A 19,053-nucleotide genomic window follows, 5' to 3' on the forward strand; every position below is an offset into this window, starting at 1 on the left:
GTAAGATATCTGTGATACTAGTGTATGGGGACAGCGGGACATTCCAGGAGAGGAAGGTAAGCAGGAGATATCTGTGATATTAGTGTATGGGGAGAGTGGGCCATTCCGGGAGAGGAAGGTAAGCAGGAGATATCTGTGATACTAGTGTATGGGGACAGCGGGACATTCCGGGAGAGGAAGGTAAGCAGGAGATATCTGTGATATTAGTGTATGGGGAGAGTGGGCCATTCCGGGAGAGGAAGGTAAGCAGGAGATATCTGTGATACTAGTGTATGGGGACAGCGGGACATTCCGGGAGAGGAAGGTAAGCAGGAGATATCTGTGATATTAGTGTATGGGGAGAGTGGGCCATTCCGGGAGAGGAAGGTAAGCAGGAGATATCTGTGATATTAGTGTATGGGGAGAGTGGACAATTCCGGGAGAGAAAGGTAAGCAGGAGATATCTGTGATACTAGTGTATGGGGACAGCGGGCCATTCTGGGAGGGGAAGGTAAGCAGGAGATATCTGTGAAACTAGTGTATGGGGACAGCGGGATATTCCGGGAGAGGAAGGTAAGCAGGAGATATCTGTGATATTAGTGTATGGGGACAGCGGGACATTGCAGGAGAGAAAGGTATGTCTGTGATATCTCCTGCATTACCTTTTTGATGAATGGCCCAAAAACTCAATTTCTATGAAAGCTGTAAGAAGAGTTGTAATATATTGACATTTGTGAACATGGCAGGAAATCCACAGCATTCTTCCCATCAGTAATCTCTTCTAAAGGGGGTTTAACTAACACCTTCTTGCACCTATCGCATACTTTGCAGTGTCTTTGTAGGTAGCTTGTGTTCCTTCGAGCCATCTATTAATATGATCAGATTTGCGGCCCAGGGATGTGACTCTAATGTGTTCAGTCTTCGGCACTGAATAAAACTGTATGTGGAAAGCCGCTCAGTATGTCCTAAGGAAAGTTTACCTAACGCTATGACATCACTGCACAGATGATAACGAAAACTATTTACTAAAAGTTGCAGGAGGACATATGCAAAACAGCAGGGACGTGCAGTGTCCCTTGTCATACTCCTGAGATTTGATATAAACATGACTAGAATAATACAAAGGAGATATTTATAACTTATAAACATCTGCTTTGATTATTGTAATTATTTTTATAGGTGACACTCACCAGCATTGTGGAGCTCCCTGGGACTGCAGGAAGATGAGAGATGAGGCAGCAACAGCTCAGCTTAGCTTCTGTATCGTCAGACACTGCTTGCAGAGCTGGGGGTGGGGCTACACCACGGTCAGTAAGCTGCACAGAAAGAGAGCTAATAGAGGCATGCCTCTGAGTATGGGGGGTGTGCCTTGTGCACTAACGGACACCTTGGATGTGTCATGTGACAAGGAAATGCACTGCAGTGTTTAGAGATTGGTGCTCAGATTGGAGACTCAATGGGCACTGAAGCTTAGTGTTACAGTGAGTGGGGGGTGAGACAGGCTCCCAGCACTCAGACCCATCTCCATGTGTGCCTCCCCAGCAAATGACTTCACCGCATGTCACTGCTAGACAGTAAAAAAAGGTTGTTTAAAGTTGGAAAACCCCTTGAAGTTGCTCAACCAGTACATGGGCAGATACAGGTGCCCAGAAGTCAGGGAGGAGGTGGTAGTGGAGGTTTCAGTATACAAAAAATTATACAGGTAACTGTGTGAAAAGCCCTTAACCCCCTGTAGTCTGAAATTACGGGGGTGTGGCCTTGCGACATGGGGTGCGGGGTCTGTCCTGGAAAATCAGGATGGTTGCGCAATGGAGGCTGTTACATGTGACAGCCTCAGCCAATAAGAATCAGTCTGATTCCTGTTGGTTATTGCTGTCATATGTGACAGACGACGGTGACATAACATCTGCGGCTTCAGCTAGTCGCGGCTTCGGAGCAGATAGCCAATAAGAATCAGTCTGGACATCCATTGCGATCTACCAGTTGATTGTCCACGGTCGATCTCGATCTACGCTTTGGCCACCACTGCTCAATATGATTGACGGACTTAACTTTGTAAGTGAAGAAATTTATCTCCAAATCACCAGTCCAGTTCATTAGGACAAATTCTAACCATCTGCAGTTTACCAGTAATTAGAGACTGTACCATGAACTAGATTGTGCAAAACTGTACAAGTGTCAAAAAGTGAAACCAGTTCAAAGGACACTGGAGTCATTATGCTGAGCCGTATGTTTTATTGCTCATTTATTCCTGGTCTGTGCCACACTTGTCACTGGCACAGACCAGACATTGGCAGTCTGATGGTGCCGTCTCTAGCTGCATATTCAGGAGGGTAAAGATCCAACCTCTTTTTAGATTTTGACTTTTTGGCTTTTTAAATTTGTTTATTAGAAATAAACTTCTGATTTCCCCAATCCAGTCAGCCAGGCTGTAGGTACTCAGTAACAATCTCCTGTCTCTGTGACTTTGTCACGAGAACAAAATGCACCTTTATATGAGCAGTGGAACCAACAAGGCAGGAGGTAATTGTGGGGCAGTTTCCATGTTGTTCGATTTAGGCAAAAAAAAAAAAGGATGTTTCTGTGGTACCACAAAAGTGAGGTTTATGCCATAATGATGAATATGCTGTTATGTGAAGGGTTATTGGCACAGCGGGATGCAGTTTATATGCTGGCGGATGGGATGCCGGCAGTCGAAATACTGACGACGGAATCCAGCCACCTGGCATGATGCCAACGTCAATACTGGTGTTGGCATCCTGAACAGTTAGCCGCGGGGGGGGGGGGGGGGGGTACCCCTGGGGGAGATTAGGGTTAGGCACCACCAGGGGGGGGGAGGTTAGGGACCACTAAGGGGGGGTTAGGGTACTTACCTGCTCCTGTTGGGATTTTGTAACATTTGGGCTTCCAGCGTCGGGATTTGAACCGGCAGCTGAACAGCATCTCATACTGATCCCGGCGCAGCTTTCTCTTGGGTACTAAATTTTAGACTATCAACTGTCCCTCTTTACAGGGAGAGCCATTTTGAAACTGTACACCCATGAACCATTATCTTTCAAAGCTGCCCCTCTTTACAGGGAGAGCCATTTTGAAACTACACCCATGAACCATTATCTTTCAAAACTGCCCCTCTTTTTGGGTTGGCTGTACAGGTGTTTAGTTAAATTCCCTTCTTTGGCCACCAAAACGTGCTTGCAAATCATGAAAGCTGCCATTGTGTACGCTGAACCAATAATTGGTTCATCAATTTACTGAGAACTAGTGAATTTGCTGAGGCATGAGGCACTAAATGCCTCATGCTTCAGTAATGTCACTAGTTCCTAGCGAATGAATGGTTTGCGATCTCCTGAACAAATCTGTTATCACCCTTTAAAAGTGTCCCATCCTAAAGAGGATGAGCCCCTTTTCCCTGACCTCCAAAGGCCAATAGGCCCTGGCTGAGGTAAGGGTCTTCGGGTCATTTTCCACAAGACATGTGGGAGAGGTACCTTTTTGTGATCAATGTGATTATCCGGCAGGACTGTGCTACACATGATCTTAGACAAACTGGACAAAAAAATAATGGTAGGATAAAAACGAATCTAGTATTCAAACTTGGAACTGTATTAATTTAATATTTTTATATAAAACCGCAGCTATATCCCAGTGCTTCCTTGCACAGTTCCCTGTTCCGTGTTTGCTAGCGTACTTTAATGGTGTGTGCAGTCATCTGACTTCTGACGGATGGAAAAACACAGAATAAGCTATCTGATAACCGGCTGGTAACGTAAACCACCTTCTGTAACGCTGCCAGGTATTGTGCTGACAATCGGGCTGCAGTATGCAGATTCTCACAAGTGCACAGGCGGATGTCATGGGATCATTATATGATGTGCTTCATGCTGCAAGCTCTGCATTGTGTGACGCTTGCCTGTAACCACATACATGCTGGTGGCACATTCTGTTCATATGGCACAAAGATCCCTATATGCTGGAGATACTTCTGATCTATAAAAAGTCATTAGAAACTTAGACACTATTTTAAATAGAAGTGCTGACTAATACCACTTTCAGCTTTAACCTGGCTTGGACCAAGGACAGTGAGCAAGGGTTGAAGCCGTGGTTTTCTGTACATACCCCTTTCACACATGGGTTATTCCTGGGTCATCACCATTCGTACCGGACCTGTGTCTTCCAGTGACCCGGGTCTTCCGGCTTTCAGTGGGCGCTAGTAGATGATGTCCTCTCAAAGCGCTACTGTCCCCTACTTTCTTTTAGGCGTGACCTAGGTCATCAAGACCTGGGTTGCACCTTTCACACATAATCCAGGTCATGAAACTGGGTTGCAAGTCCTGGGAAAAACTTGATAGCGACCAGGGTCGTGGACCCGGCACTGTCAACCTGGGTCGGACTATTCAGACATATGCCAGGCATGGGTTGTTGTGTGTTCACGTGAAAACTGTGTCTGTGTGTGTCAGTGGCACTCAGGGCAAGATGAAAAATGGAGCTGCCCCCCTCCAAGTGTGTGCGCCAAAAAAGTGGCCATGTCCACATGCCACAAGGGGTGTGACCACTGGAAAATGGGGGCTTGTCAACATGACACACCACCATTTCCCTTTACCTTGGGAAGATTTCTTTCCATTCCATATGCACCTTAATGCCCCTAGTAGCTGTGCCCCTTATGCAGTTCCCTCAGTAGTAGTGCCCCTTGTACTGTGCCCTTATGCAGGGCCCAATATATAGTGCCCCCAGTAGTGCCCAATATATAGTGCCCCCAATAGGACCCCTTATATAGTGCCCCCAGTAGTACCCAATATATAGTGCCTCCAGTAATACCCAATATATAGTGCCCTCTTATGCAGTGCCCCCAGCAGTAGTGCCCCTTATAGAGTGCTCCTTACATAATGCCCCGATGTAGTGACCAATATAGTGCCCCCAGTAGGACCCAATATATAATGCCCTTTATGCAATGCCCAATATATAGTGCCCCCAGTAGTTCCCCTTATACAATGCCCTCAGTAGTGCCACCAGTAGGACCCAATATATAGTGCCCCCTATACAGTGCCCTTTACACATAAAACACACAGACACATACAGTCAAAATTATACTTTCCAGAATCCTCGCTCCTGCATCTGCCGCTGTCCACTACTTTGGCCCGCTCAGCGCTTTGGGAGAGACATCATGACGTCTCTCCCTTCACCCAGTGCGGGAGCCGCAAGGCTCATGAGTGATCTCCACCCTGGCCCTGGGTTCAGCAGCCAATAAGAGTCTGTCTGACTCTCATTGGCTGCAGTGCTAAAACACACACACACACACCACCACCGGCATGTTTGTTTTAATGTGTAGTGCCGTGGACCACACTGCCCTGGACTGCGGCCGGCGAAGCTGCGGCCGGGTCAGACGGCACCCAGGGCACATGCCTCGCTCGACCCTCCCCTCCGCCACTGGTGTGTGTGTATATGTATATATGTGTATGTTAGACCAGCAGTCTGCAAACTGTTGCTATCTGTGTACTTAAAACCTAAAAAGTGAGCCGGTTCAATATAGATCCACTTAGCAGCGGGGTTCACCCTGCGGTAATTTGTCTGCGCTAACCGACTACCCGTGCAGCCTTAGGAGCTTGCAAGAAAAGTCTGAGTTAAAATGCGCCCTTGGGATTCAACACGCGGGAAAACCCATAGATTCCTGCAATTTACCCAAAATCTATGGGTTACCATGGGGCACCGTGCTGCGAAAATGCTAAATAATTGAATAGCTCCAGGCATGAAATCCAGAGATTTTCCCCGCGCAGCAAACACGCGCCTAATTGTATATTTCCCATTACATTTAATAAAATGTGACACTAACAAATGCGCATATTGCATAGTTTTATTTACAGTAATATGTAATGCATTTCAATCTCCACAATTATACTATTTGTAAAACAATACACATAATTTGAGATACAATATACATAAAAACCTTTCCCAGTAGTGGGGGCTGCAGCAACGGGGGGCCAGCTCCATATTAATGGCCATTGTACTGGAATGTGATGTTCAATACGCACATATTATGGTGCGTACACACGGGATGATCAATAACGATATTGTTGTTCGATCTCCCGGGTGTGCTGGACGATCGATATCGATCATCCAGCACACTATGGACCTGATTCAGAGCCGCTCGCAAGCGGCCCAATGGTATGCGTACGCTTCATTCTGCGCGTGCGCGAACTACTCTGTGCGATCGCAGCCCGCTCGCTCGGCCAGCAAAGAGACAGCCCAGTGAAATGAGTGACAGGAGAGGCCATTTGTGGGTGGTAACAGGGGCAGGACACTAATAACAGGGGAGTGGAGGTGCGAACGCAGGCGTGCCTGGGTGTTTCCACAGCGTTTTTAAGGCCTGCATAATTAACAGGCAGCGTCATAGTACATATCACATGTCTGGTTGTTACACTGAAGTCCTCGCAGTGCTTGCGGTAGGTTAAGGCAACCACAAGCGCTGCGATTGCATCCGATGGTGCTCGATGTACCAATGTTTTAATCCACTTCCTGGAGATGACGTGCGCTAGTGGCCGTCTCTACATAGGTTAGTGGGTGTCTGCATACACAGTGGGTGTGCTTATGCCTTGGCGAACGAGCGCTTCCCATGGCATCACTTTGACAAATTTGCATACGCTGGATGCGAGCGATCGCATCTAGCGAGTGGCTCTGAATCAGGTCCTATGTACCTACCAACGACCCGCAATCAGTAACTTGCTCGATATCAAGCAAGTTGACCTGCATGGTATCATCCATACATGGCCACGTGTCGTTGGTGAGTTTGTAGGGACCTAAAAATGAGCAATTAAAAAGATAGTCATCGTTCAAATCGCTCATTTATATCACTCCGTGTGTACGCACCATTAGTGTGACGTTCGGATGTCCACATACCAATTACTGTATATCGGAATCCCCATGTAGATGTTTCTACTTGCCTTAGTTATAATGTACTGCAGGAAATTCAAACTAATAAAGGCATGGGAGTAAGGATTGGTAGAGAAACATGTATTTAATATATAGAAGAAGAGATGTAAAGCTCAGTTGCCAATTCTGAAAAATGGGGACAAATCTCTAAAACCTGGAAATGTTCCTGGAAACTAGGGACATATGGGCGAGAAATCCTGAATTGATCATACGGTCCTAGCTGTCCTAACTAGGGCAGAAACACTTCCAAAATGTCCTGCCTTCATCTTTGTCGCAGCAAGCTGGCTGTGCCCCCATTCAGAGCAGCGTTGGACGTATATTTTGGTGGGTGGTGGTGGGAGGGGTTTTGGGAAAGATCCACTGTTGGTGGATTCCTCATGCAAAGCACTGCGGACCAGTTTTCCATTTTTATTTTATTCTTTGTATATTTTTTACTAATTTATTTACATTACGATGTTGAACTGAAAAGAGACGGAAGTAGTTGTAGTCCCTATTTTCCTGGTTTTCTTTTATTTTCTAATGTTTGGAAAAGGGATTGCGCTATAATATATTTGGTTGCTATGGGCAACGCCACCTAGCCTGCGCCGTTACCTGTAAAATGCTTTTGAGAGATGTCTCTGGTCTCATGTTTGACATTAATGATGATATGCCATGTAGACTGGGGTATATTTACTAAAGTGCAGGTTTTTTTTTTGTTTTTTTTTTAGAAATGGAGTTGTTGCCCATAGCAACCAATCTGATTCTACTTGACATTTATCTAGCACCTTATAGAAGATAATAGCTAGAATCTGGTTGCTATGGGCAACATCTCCACTTCTAAAAACCCGCATGTTAGTAAATATATACCCCTCTGAATAAAGATCTTGTATCCTCCTTTCTTTCTATCTCTGAGTTTTATTTATTTTCTTGGCTTTTTCCACAACAGGGACGATGACATCATCAGGTCAGACCTTCGGTGTCATCTGAGTGTGGATGCAGCGTTTCCATGGCGACAGCTTCTGCAGCCAGCCACCCATTCGCAAATCGCTCTGATGGGGGTCAAGTAGCTGGCCGTTTTTCAGATAGCGAATGGAGAGGTGGCTGGGAACAGGAATTTATATTCAGGAGACCCTGGGATACAGCACTATCTGCTCTCTCTGGTAACTCTGCTTGAATGACACCTGTGACTGCTTCCCAATAAAGGACGGTATTCAAATCGTTTTGCACCCGCAATAAAGTATTGCATGACGGACTTCTCGCCTACATCATGTATTTTAGCCGCAGAAACTTATCAGGGGCGTACCCACTATTCGCCCTATTCAATTCCAAAGACGTGAAAACGGCGACACGTGAAGTCAGAACAGCCGGAAAGTGGTGTCAGAATTGGGGAAATCATCCTGAACCCCCCAAAAAGATGCAGAAACATTGGGGCTCAATGTAGTAGTGCCCGATTAGCCATAATAAAACAGTTTGGGGGACTTAAGTTTGCACAATTGCCTCTAATTAGCGTCTTTACACAAGTGCTGAAGAATGCCATAAAACAGTATTTTTTGGAGAAAATAAGTAGTCCTGTTAAATTTGGGGTACCTGAAAATGGGTGCTAGCATCTTTTAATGTCTCTAAAGTGCAGTTTTAATAAAAGTGAAATTACGCTCTCATAAAAGCACCTGCAACCCTGAAATCACTTGACCCATTCTTAGAGCACCCCCAGAATCTTATTTCGCTAGTTTGCAAAGGTGTCCCCCCACTTTGTGCTTTTTCGCACCCAAATTCAAAGTACTTTTTTTGGGTGTTCCTCACTTTTTTTTAGGGATTTGTTGGGGGCCTGTCCCAAGGGTTCTGAGTGGTTTCCCCATCTTTGCACCCCAAAATAAAAATGTTGCACTTTTTTTTCTCCTGCTATTCAGAGGCGAATCTTTTTCGCTTATTACATTGTATTGACTGAAAAGCGGATGGAATTGAATACGGAGATAAGTTCCCGAGAGGTGAAAAGTTGCAATCGGAGATACTTTTTTGCGTATCTCAGCTTTTTGCTTCTAATAAAATACAGCCCATAGATTGGTTATTTTTATCTATATTACAGGAGTGTAGACTGTGCATTCTAATATTCCTTGAACATCAGAACCACTCTTATTTACTAGGTAAATCTTTGATGTTGCTCCCCGAACTCTGCCATATTTATGTGAAAATCCTTCCCATATCCCAACTCACTAAATTAGATAATTTGCATATATTTAGAAAGAAAAAAATAGACAATTTGAGTCTCCACTCAGCAAAAATATTAAATGATTACACAGATAAAGCTTTTATAATGCATATTGCTGCTAACTGTTCGGTTGTTTATTGATCCAAGTCAGTGACTCAGGTTATTGGACTTTCTTCTCAATGATTGTTCAACTACTGTTGAGCTGTTTGGCGAATAAAGAGCTGTGGAAGATTCTGTAATGCTCATACAGTAAACAATCCAGTCTATCAAAATGATATCTTTCAGGTTTTAATTCCTCTTGCAGCAAAGGCATTTGTTGCCGGTCAATGCCTGTGACCTTTGGGAAGGAAACCTACGGTCAGCGGCTGCAGCAGCAACGTGCTTTGTTCTTTAATTCAGGGATCAGACACTCAGAACCGTCCATTGTCCCTGTAGGAAACGTGCCATGACTGATGCTATTAGTGATAGTGGTGTGACTTCATAGGCTCGCATTAACTTATTTATTTGCTCTAAACTTTTTTTTATTTTTTATTTTGTTTTAGAGGTACATTTTCAAAGCGTGTTTTATTTTGAATAATATTGTCATTATAAATCTCCTGCTACAAGAAATAGCAGTGTTTGCAACTAAATTTACCCCTTAGTGTGTTTCATATGTATCGAAACAGTATCTTCTGTCCAGATCTATCAAATCCTAACAGATTTTGATTATTTTTTTATTTAATTTTATTTTATTTAAAGTTAATATCTTTAAATAAAGATTCACTGTTTTTTGCCTTTTAGGCATTTAGTTGAAAGATGTACCTACCCGGACCACACCACACAGCAGATGACTTGACTATTGTCATCCCAGTTATATTTGCAGACTAAAAATGCAACAGGTTTACCAACACTGCAGGATGGAACCTATTTAGGCAAAACTGTAAATATATTCCCTGGATACATAGGTGCACCAGTACAAATCCAGACATGTGACGTAGTCCGTGCCCCCTGCATTATTTGCTATATACAGTTTATCAGACTCAGCTTCACACATAATGTACCAGTCATACAGTACTTACTTTCTGCCCTCACAAATTGTTTCGGTCCTGTTCACCCACTCATGCCAGCCTGTGTTCACTGATTATTGTTACAGTAACACATTGTACCAACCAACTGCTCGATGCACCTGTGCATGATGCCATGTGCCCAGATTGTGCCAGGCTGTGCTACCATTACAATTACCAGACAATTATAGTGTGTGCACCAGCCTGTGCCCACACTATAATTGCCCTGTGTCCACCAAGCAATCTGCCTCCATAGAATGTGCACGGGTACATTGTCCTCCTCAACACTCTAGTATACTGGACCTACTCATAATGGTCACTGGGTGTCCCATGTAGCACATTCTATAATACTTTGAATGTACGGGAAATGGAATGGATACTGGGCTATCATTTAGGATATTGCCCAATATTTTTACACTTGCAAAATCAGGACAACATAATCCTTACCCACAGTCAGCCAAAAATACTCTTGTAAGCTCAACCCCTTTCCATGTAAGCTCCACCCCTTTCCATGTAAGCCCCACTCCTTTCCATGTAAGCCCCACTCCTTTTGAAGCCCAAATATTCTCTTTGCTCGGTTTGTCTGTCCTGATGACAGATTCTGATTTAAGAAAAAACTTCAGGTAACATCAGGTACAATTTATATTTTTCTGGATTTATTTTTCTTTTAATATATTTACTTAGTTTTGTTAGCGTTCATCTTATGGGCCTGGAGAAAACTCAGAAAAATCTGGAAATGGAAACACTGGGCTTGCGATCTGAGTACTGTGGTCACATGGCGCAATTCTTCGTTACTATGGAAACCTGCATTTGTCTAGTCGTGCATATCATTTTTATTTATTTTTTTCTGCTTCAAGAACCCAATTTCTCTAACTTTTAGTAAATATGAAGCTGAAGTATAAAACTGTCCTTGGCTGAGTGAAAATAAAACCTCTGCCATAGACGCCAATGTTCGGGAATGCTTTTGCTCTTTTCAATGGACCTCTAGAACTTTTTTTTTTTTTTTCTCCTTGTCTGACTGAACCTCCTGATATATCATGATGCAGTTTTCTGAGCTGCTGCGTTATTAGGCCTCACACACTGACACGTGATGATGCGAATCGCATAACGATGAAGTGGGAGACTGATTGCACAAACCACATAATCCTTTTCCCTGCTCTGCTCCCATCACAAGAAAGGAACCGGGAGGATGGACTACTCTCCTGGGTGTTTGGGAGGACCCCCTGAAATTCAGGCACCGTACCAGCTTCAGGTTTTAGATAAAGTCGGTATGGACTCATTAATGGAAGCCAGCAATTCTATGTCCTACCAAAGTCCACTCTCTGGTGGGAATATCCCTCTGGGTTATGGGTGGACAGCTTTGGGATCGCACATTCAGACAGGGCTTCCCTCCATATTGTTTATCCTGTAAGAAATCACCGGTGAGGGTAATGTGTGTAACTCTAGCCCAGGGAAATCTGAGGAGAGACACTGAGAGATGTTTAGTACAAGCTGCGAGGAAGAAAGCACTAAATGATTCATGCTGTGTGTGACATGGTGTATAATACAACCGCGTCTCCTGTGGCAACAACTTGTATACTGCTGATAAAACTAGAAGGGACGTATTCTGTACGGTGCAGTGTTCTTTCCTACTAAAATGCTGATTGGTTTACTTTTGTTTAGGACTTTAATAATTAATGTCAGTGACGGGACATTGAGACCTGTCTTTATTACATGTAACACTTTTTTTGCCCATTACTATTATTATTATTATTATAATAATAATTTTTTTTTTACAGTTCCCCATGCTCGAAGTGCGCCTATATCTTGCGGAATTGCAAATTAAATCTACAAAATGTTCCCCAAAAGCGTATCTGCCGAGGAAAAAGGTCTATATTTTATTTCGCATGCCATGGAACGCCCCTACAAATGCGCCCTCACTACCCCCTGGGATCATTTTAATAATCTTGCTCTGCAGCATGAAATCTTATTTTTTGCACAGCTCCTCCCTTTGTGCCCTCTGCCATCTTGTTGCGCAAGCAATTTCCCTGGAAATACAGGAGCGCCAGTCCCCCATCCTGGCATGTGATGCCAATAGACGGTTCTGCAATGGCCACCGATTATCTTGGGTGTTGTAAGGAAGAACTGAGAGGAAGTATTTGAAGGAAGTGGTTCAAACCACAAGACTTGGGGCTGGCCCAAGTGTCAATCACACTTTAAGATCTGTTGCCTTATTGGGCCTAAGCCTCTCTATGGGGTGGATGGCGTGCATTTTCGTTATGTGGTTTTCTTTGGGGTTGTGTTTTATGTTCTGGATGGTTTAGGTTGGCGGGTGTATGGTGGCAGTTCGCGTTGGCGGAAAGCACGATAGAAAAGCAGATCGGGTGCAAATTTTGAACCGTAAGCACAAAGTTATATTTTATTTGTTTTGTGGGCACTCGCCTTCGTGACTGTTTTGTAGCTATGCCTTTATGGGGGCAGCAAACGCCTCCCTTACGAGAAGGGTAGTCCACGTTTAGAAGGAGGTTTTGATACCCATGTTATGTTTGTATTTTGTGCACCTTGTCGGTCTTGGCTTACAATGCAGGTTCGTTTAGGTTATAATGCTTTGTAGGTGTTTGTTGTGTTCTTGACTGACCTTTCTTGGACACCATACTTACTCCCCTATTTGTACATTTATTGTTATTTAAATACATAGTTGACTGAATTTGAATCCAAACTTTGTGTCAGTGTGTTATTTTAGAATAAGTTACATCAATCTTAGTGTTAATAATTATGCGATTGACATGAGAGATCCCTATCAGCCATTAGTAGGCTTATATCTTAGCGTTCACCCTGGATCCTCAATCTTTCCACTCCAGAGAGAGGTGGAAATTCCTTTACTGAAAGGACATCCTCCCCAGTCACACATTGTGCTCTTCCATAGCCGGCACTCGCTCAGCCAGGAAGGAAACAGATACTTTGCATGATTTTCAATCTGGAAATGTTTTATTGCCTCCATCTTGCTGATTTCTGCCAATCGTTTCATAGCAGTGACTGCACTTTAGCTGGTTGCTTTAGTGCAGTCTCCTGTTATTTATCAACGATTTTTATCATTCATATGAGTGATAAAACTCGTTGTGTATGATAAATGGTGCTGCAGCCAATCAGCTCTCAACTGTCATTTTTCAAACAGATGACAGTTGGGAGCTGATTGGCCGGAGCATCATTTATCATACACAACGAGTTTTATCACTTGATGTGAATGATAAAACTTGTTGATAAATGAGGCCCTATGGGGTCTATTCATGATGTTAATTATCGGGGTCCATTTGGACCCCAATAATTAACATTCTAACTCACCGCGGATGCCGGAGCAATTCATTATTGCTCCGGCGCAGAGACTGCTGCCCTGAATTAGGGGTGCCTCTGAGGGATAGGCAGAGTCAGGCGGAAGTGTGTGTGTGTGTGTATATGTATGTATGTATGTATATATATATATATATATATATATATATATATATATAAAATATAAAACCTGTTTTGCGATGTAGCATGTACTCCTAGTTCAGAGTAGGTGGAAGTGTGCGTTGATGAAGGCGAATGCTAGGGCATGCGTACAGATAGAGGACAGGCGCGCACCACAAGATGGTTAAACATGTCGTTGCAGTAATCATGAAACTCTCATCTAGATATTGTTACTTCAATTTGGTGGATGCTGGTGTCGGGATGTTATATAATGGTACACGATAAATTTGTAGTGTTCATTCTAAAATATGCCCTCACTGATTAGGTGCAAGGTGCTAGAATGGACACTAATATATCCGATCCAATTAGCAGCAAAATATTTTCGGCTGCAAAAAACTGAGTCTTTTCGCTGATTTTTTATTTTTTTGTGTTATCCAATTAAAACACAAATTTTCGGACGTAAAAAAAACGTATTTGTATTGTATTTTCACAGCCGTGATTGGTTTTTCATGCCTGAGGCAGACCAAACAAAATCCCTGAAAAGTGCCGGCATAGGGGCTAATTGGATAGCCTCGGGTGAGGTAATTAGCCGCGGTATTTTACTGCGACTAATTGGATACCGGCCATAGGGGCCTATGTATCAGAGCTTGGAGAGAGATAAAATTGTGAGCAATAAATCACCAACCAATCAGCTTCTAACTTACATTTTATAGTCTGTGTTTGAAAAATGACAGGAGCTGATTGGTTAATACTTTTTCTCTCACAATTTTATCTCTCATCAAGCTTTGATACATATGCCCCATAGTGTTCATTCTAGCACCTAATTGTAAGGGCATATTTTAATTTTGAAAGGCAAAATTTTAGACTTGCTGTATCGTTACAGCTACAGTAGCTGTAATGATACATCACGCATAAAATTTTGCTCTTAAAAATGTAAATATGCCCTACTCACTGATTAGGTGCAGGGTGCCAGAATAAACACTGTAATATATCCTATTTTTGGAGTCTAGACCATCTACTACTACAACGGGTCTTTTCTCCCCAGATGACCTATATGGTCCTTATCTTTCATGCCATTAGTTACTCCAACTTGCTTGTGTATTTTTTCAGGTGTTTTTTTTTTGTAGTTATGCAGATGTCATTGAGGGTTATTTAATAAATAAATATATATATATATATATATATATATATATATATATATATATATAAAATCTATTGCAACATTCACAGACTGGTTTAAACCAGGACAAACATATATTTTTACAGCCCAGCTGACACATCTGTTGTCCAAAAGACACAAGTCGCTGATGGCTGATGTTGTAACAATCACTGACTCACGGCTCTCGTCATTTTGAGCAGGGGTCATTGGTGTCCTAAAGTACAAACTCTGCGATTAAAGTGCACCGTAATTCTAAACATGTTTACATCATGACTGAACACGAGTGCATAGACGTGTATTTTTATATACTGATTTTTTTCCAATTTGTTTGATACCATGTATAGCAAACTACAAGTAATGAAATAAATACATTTGATAGGTGAGATAAACATCTGGGTGTTTTTTTTTTTGGGGGGGGGGGTTGCTTTTTATATGTAATTTCTATATATAATTTTCTTTTTATTGTGTTTTTTTTTTTTTTTTTCTTTTGCTGCAGATTTTATTGGAAAAAAATAAATAGAAAACTTTATTGCTAAAGCTCTGACTCACACGAACACACACACCCTCACTCTGCCAGATTTTTGTCTAACTTGAATTTGAAGCTGATTTAAAGTACCAAGCCAACAGATGTGTCTATGAAATATTTACTATGTCCTGTCACATTGTGATTCTCTTTTCTCCTGTGTGCAGATGGTCAGCCTCCTGCTGATTGGGATCGCAGCATGGGGAATCGGATTCGGTCTCATCTCCAGTCTCCGCGTGGTTGGCGTCGCTGTTGCCGTTGGGATCCTGCTCTTCCTGATCGCCCTGGTCGGTTTAATTGGAGCAATTAGACACCATCAGGTGTTGTTGTTCTTTGTATCCTTTTTTATGACTGATTTTAAACCTTAATATATAAGAATAATAATCCTCCTTAAATATAATAGACTTATAAGAATGTCATCGCCAGTAATGTTCTCTGCTTTACACTTTTAATAGTCTTTAATGACCACAGAGTAGGTAAAACTATCGGACCTTTTTGGCGCAGGACAGTCAGTTATATGATTGGATCAGTGAATCTGATAACTGGTGTACCGTTCCAGCGCTTATAGAGTTAGTCAGCTCCTAAAGGTGAATAATGAGGATGAGCAGCGCTAGGTACCACTGTACAAATATAAATTGCATAAAAAAAGTTATTTCACTATTCACGTCATGCCACATGATTAGAGCCGATATAAGAAACGGTGACCAAAAGTGCAAATATCGCTGCAATTTATGGACCATTCCTTTAACTGTGTGGTAAATATCCCGGCTCTCTTACATCTCTTCCAAATTTGGATAACTGGATATTCATCTTTATATTAACAACTGTGAATTATAATATAATATTCCTCCGCACAAATCTCTTTTGGGTGTCAGTTTTTTGACTTGACGAATTGTTCCTTCTATTGGCTCTTAATGTGGAATGAATTATAGTTCTTTGGGTTTTATTTTTTTTTTTTTAATGCAATTCAGTTACAGCAGAGCTGAAAATAGGATTTATGTCACCTGGGGTGAGGCAGTAATTTGGCAGCCCCCCCACAAAACAAACCAACCAAACAAAAGACAAAACAAAGAGTTCTCCCTAAGTGCATGCTCCTGAAGAGAGTGCGTGGTTTTCGTGACACGGTAATGCCCCTTATACATTGTGCCACACTGGGTAATGCCCCTTACAACACATTATCATACCTCCTAACATGACCCTCTCCAGGAGGGGCACAATGCTCTGGACCTGGACTTCCCTGGTAAGAGTTGGGGCTGCAGCACAGTCCAAAATTCAAATAGGAGTCACACCAACTGTCATTTCCAACGCTGCCAAACATCACTGGCTGGGACTCACTGGCAGTTGGTGTGACTCCCCTATTTGAATTTTGGACTGTCCTGCAGCCCCACCTCTGGAGCCACCACCAATCGTAAATTACCATGGAAGTCCAGGACAGGACCAGAGCATTGTGTCCCTCCTGGAGAGGGTCATGTTGAGAGGTATTCATTATGCCACACTAGGTAATGCCCCTTACAACACATTATGCCACAGTAATGCCCCTTATGACATTATTCCACACACAGTATTGAACCTTAAACGTTATGCCCCCCTCCCAGTGTCCCTCCAGCAGCCTCTCACCTTGTCCCCCTGTGCCCTGCATCAGCAGGCATGAATTTGGAGCCACACGTCCACACTGGCAGGTAGCCGCCTGCAGCCCTTGAGAGACACAGCGCCGACATCATTAGAATCTGGCGCCGGTAGCAAGCCAATCGGAGCTCGCAGACTGGCAACTGTTGCTGATTGGCTATCGACCAGTGCCACATTAAAATGACGGCGGCGCTGTGTCTCTCAAGGGCTGCAGGCAACTGCCTGTCAGTGCAGGCATGCAGCTCCAAATCCACACCTGCAGCCACTCGGGCCCGAGGTCTTCTCAGAGCCTCCTCGAGTCCAGCTCATAGCCACCTATTGTGGAAAGTAATGTACAGCAAGCAGCATGTGGCAAGTTTAATATTTCATTTAATCTACCTAAGCAGTGTGTTCATTGTTACAGGTGAAGACTTGAGTTTGTAACCTTCGGTATGACAAAGCTGCAGCAATGAACACATTGCAGGTGGGCAGGTCCCTCAGGTGCACTGTGGAATGAATACAGTGACTAGCTACAATTACACAGTGCGGATAATGTAGTATTGTGAGCAGCCTGAGGGTGTTTGACTATGGGGAGTGGCTGGGAGTCAGCCTGTAATGTAGCGCAGTGTTTGGTTAATGGGAGCAGCTGTCGTTTCCAGGGAATATTACAGTATGTACATACAATCGTAACCATTTTGAAGAAGGTGACTTCCCCTTTTCCCATTGAGTACACCTATTTATAAGCCATTAATAGGATGTGCCGCGTTGTCCACAAGTGGACGTAGCTCCATGCAGGTTGCAGTATGATTCTTGTGCAGATTACAGTAATGAGTGCATGTGACTTGTGTGTGCTGCTGTTGTGTTTTTGGTGAGCTTACAGAATGTGACAGACACAAGATGCGGCAAGCAAACAGGCAGCTGCCTTTATAATTAAAGCCTCGAAGGAGAAAAAAAATACTATATATTAATATATATAATATAATATTTTTAAAAGATATGTATATACAGGGCCGCCGTCAGGGGTGCTCCACACAGCAGGGATGCTCCGAGCAGCACGGCACCCTGATACCCAGATTCAGGAGCAGCGACAGTGATGTCCCCTGGGCCCTAGCAGTGAATGGGGAAAGCGTTGATTGGCTGAGACATGTTGCCACGATAGAATGACAGCCTAAAGTTCTTGGTGGCCCAGTGGTCACTTACCTTGTTCCAGCGGCTCCAGTGCGACTTCCGGGTCCCGGCGGTCATTTGACAGTCACTACCGACGCCGACCTCCTGACGGAGCGGCTGTTTAGGTTATCATTTCACCCCTATTTCCTTTGCTTTGTTTCCTAAACCTATCATACTTCAGACTGTAGTGGCCATTGTAGTGGAGTCACTGAAGGTTGTTTGTTATTATTAGACCTTCTAAAGAATGGAGAAGTTGCCCATAACAACCAATCAGCTTGTAGCTAGCATTTATTGAGGACATTCTATAAAATGAGAGGAAGAAGCTGATTGGTTGCTACATCCACATGTATCAAACCCTCTAAAGAGAGGAGAAGTGGACATCTGCCCAATACTCTGTTGGTGTCTGTTTAGCTTGTGTCTCATTTGTTGACCTGAGGGACCAACGTTTTGTATTTTGCAGGCACTTTCCAACCCATGCGTAGCCGTCCCAGTTCATGTGTGCAAATCGGCAGTATGTCAATTGACAACTTATTCATTAATCATATATTTTACAATCTTTTAATTTCATGTGAATTTGTGCCGGTCAGTGAGACGACTTATTTTTGTTAGAATTTGGCAACTGCATATATAGTTAAAAAAAAAAAAAAAAATTGTCATGAAACATCCTTAACTTATTGTATATAGTATATGATTATCCTGTTTATGGTGTTTGTTGTCCAGTTCTCTGTGTCCTGCGCCTCCCTGGCACTGAACAAAGAGCAGCAGGTAGGTTTTATTACGTCATATCGCTGTGGAGGTTAGACTTTAATTTGTTGATCATTTAAAGCTTTTATAACATGCGAAATGGTGTCCTTGTAAAAAAAAAAATCACTAAATCTATATTCCATTCGAACATAGTGATCCAAACGTCAGGGCAAACAATTGTGCAGCTTGTGTGGAATAGATCCGCCATTGCAGTCACCTGCGTTCCTTGCTCTGCGGCAGCAATGGAGTTACGGCCTATGGGAAGTTGTGATGTCACTTCCTGTTATTTAATGCAGCT

The 19,053-nt window shown here is 43.1% G+C and overlaps 1 protein-coding gene across 3 annotated transcripts in view; it reads left to right on the forward strand.

The window, feature by feature from the left end:
- The window catches only part of TSPAN13 (tetraspanin 13), a 37,825-nt gene that overhangs the window by 9,595 nt on the left and 9,177 nt on the right, over positions 1 to 19,053 (forward strand). For 2 of the 3 annotated variants that reach the window (XM_088453089.1, XM_088453090.1), the window contains exons 2-3: positions 15,407 to 15,574; positions 18,696 to 18,776. In XM_088453089.1, coding sequence (XP_088309215.1) covers positions 15,407 to 15,574; positions 18,696 to 18,776 — 249 coding nt within the window. Of the gene's footprint in view, positions 1 to 7,842; positions 8,043 to 15,406; positions 15,575 to 18,695; positions 18,777 to 19,053 lie in introns of those variants that run through there. The other variant, XM_088453091.1, reaches the window with a different exon arrangement.

This window comes from Taudactylus pleione, unplaced genomic scaffold (assembly GCF_031769625.1).
Source record: "Taudactylus pleione unplaced genomic scaffold, aTauple2 ptg000571l, whole genome shotgun sequence".
In the NCBI taxonomy this organism is placed as follows: Eukaryota; Metazoa; Chordata; class Amphibia; order Anura; family Myobatrachidae; genus Taudactylus; species Taudactylus pleione.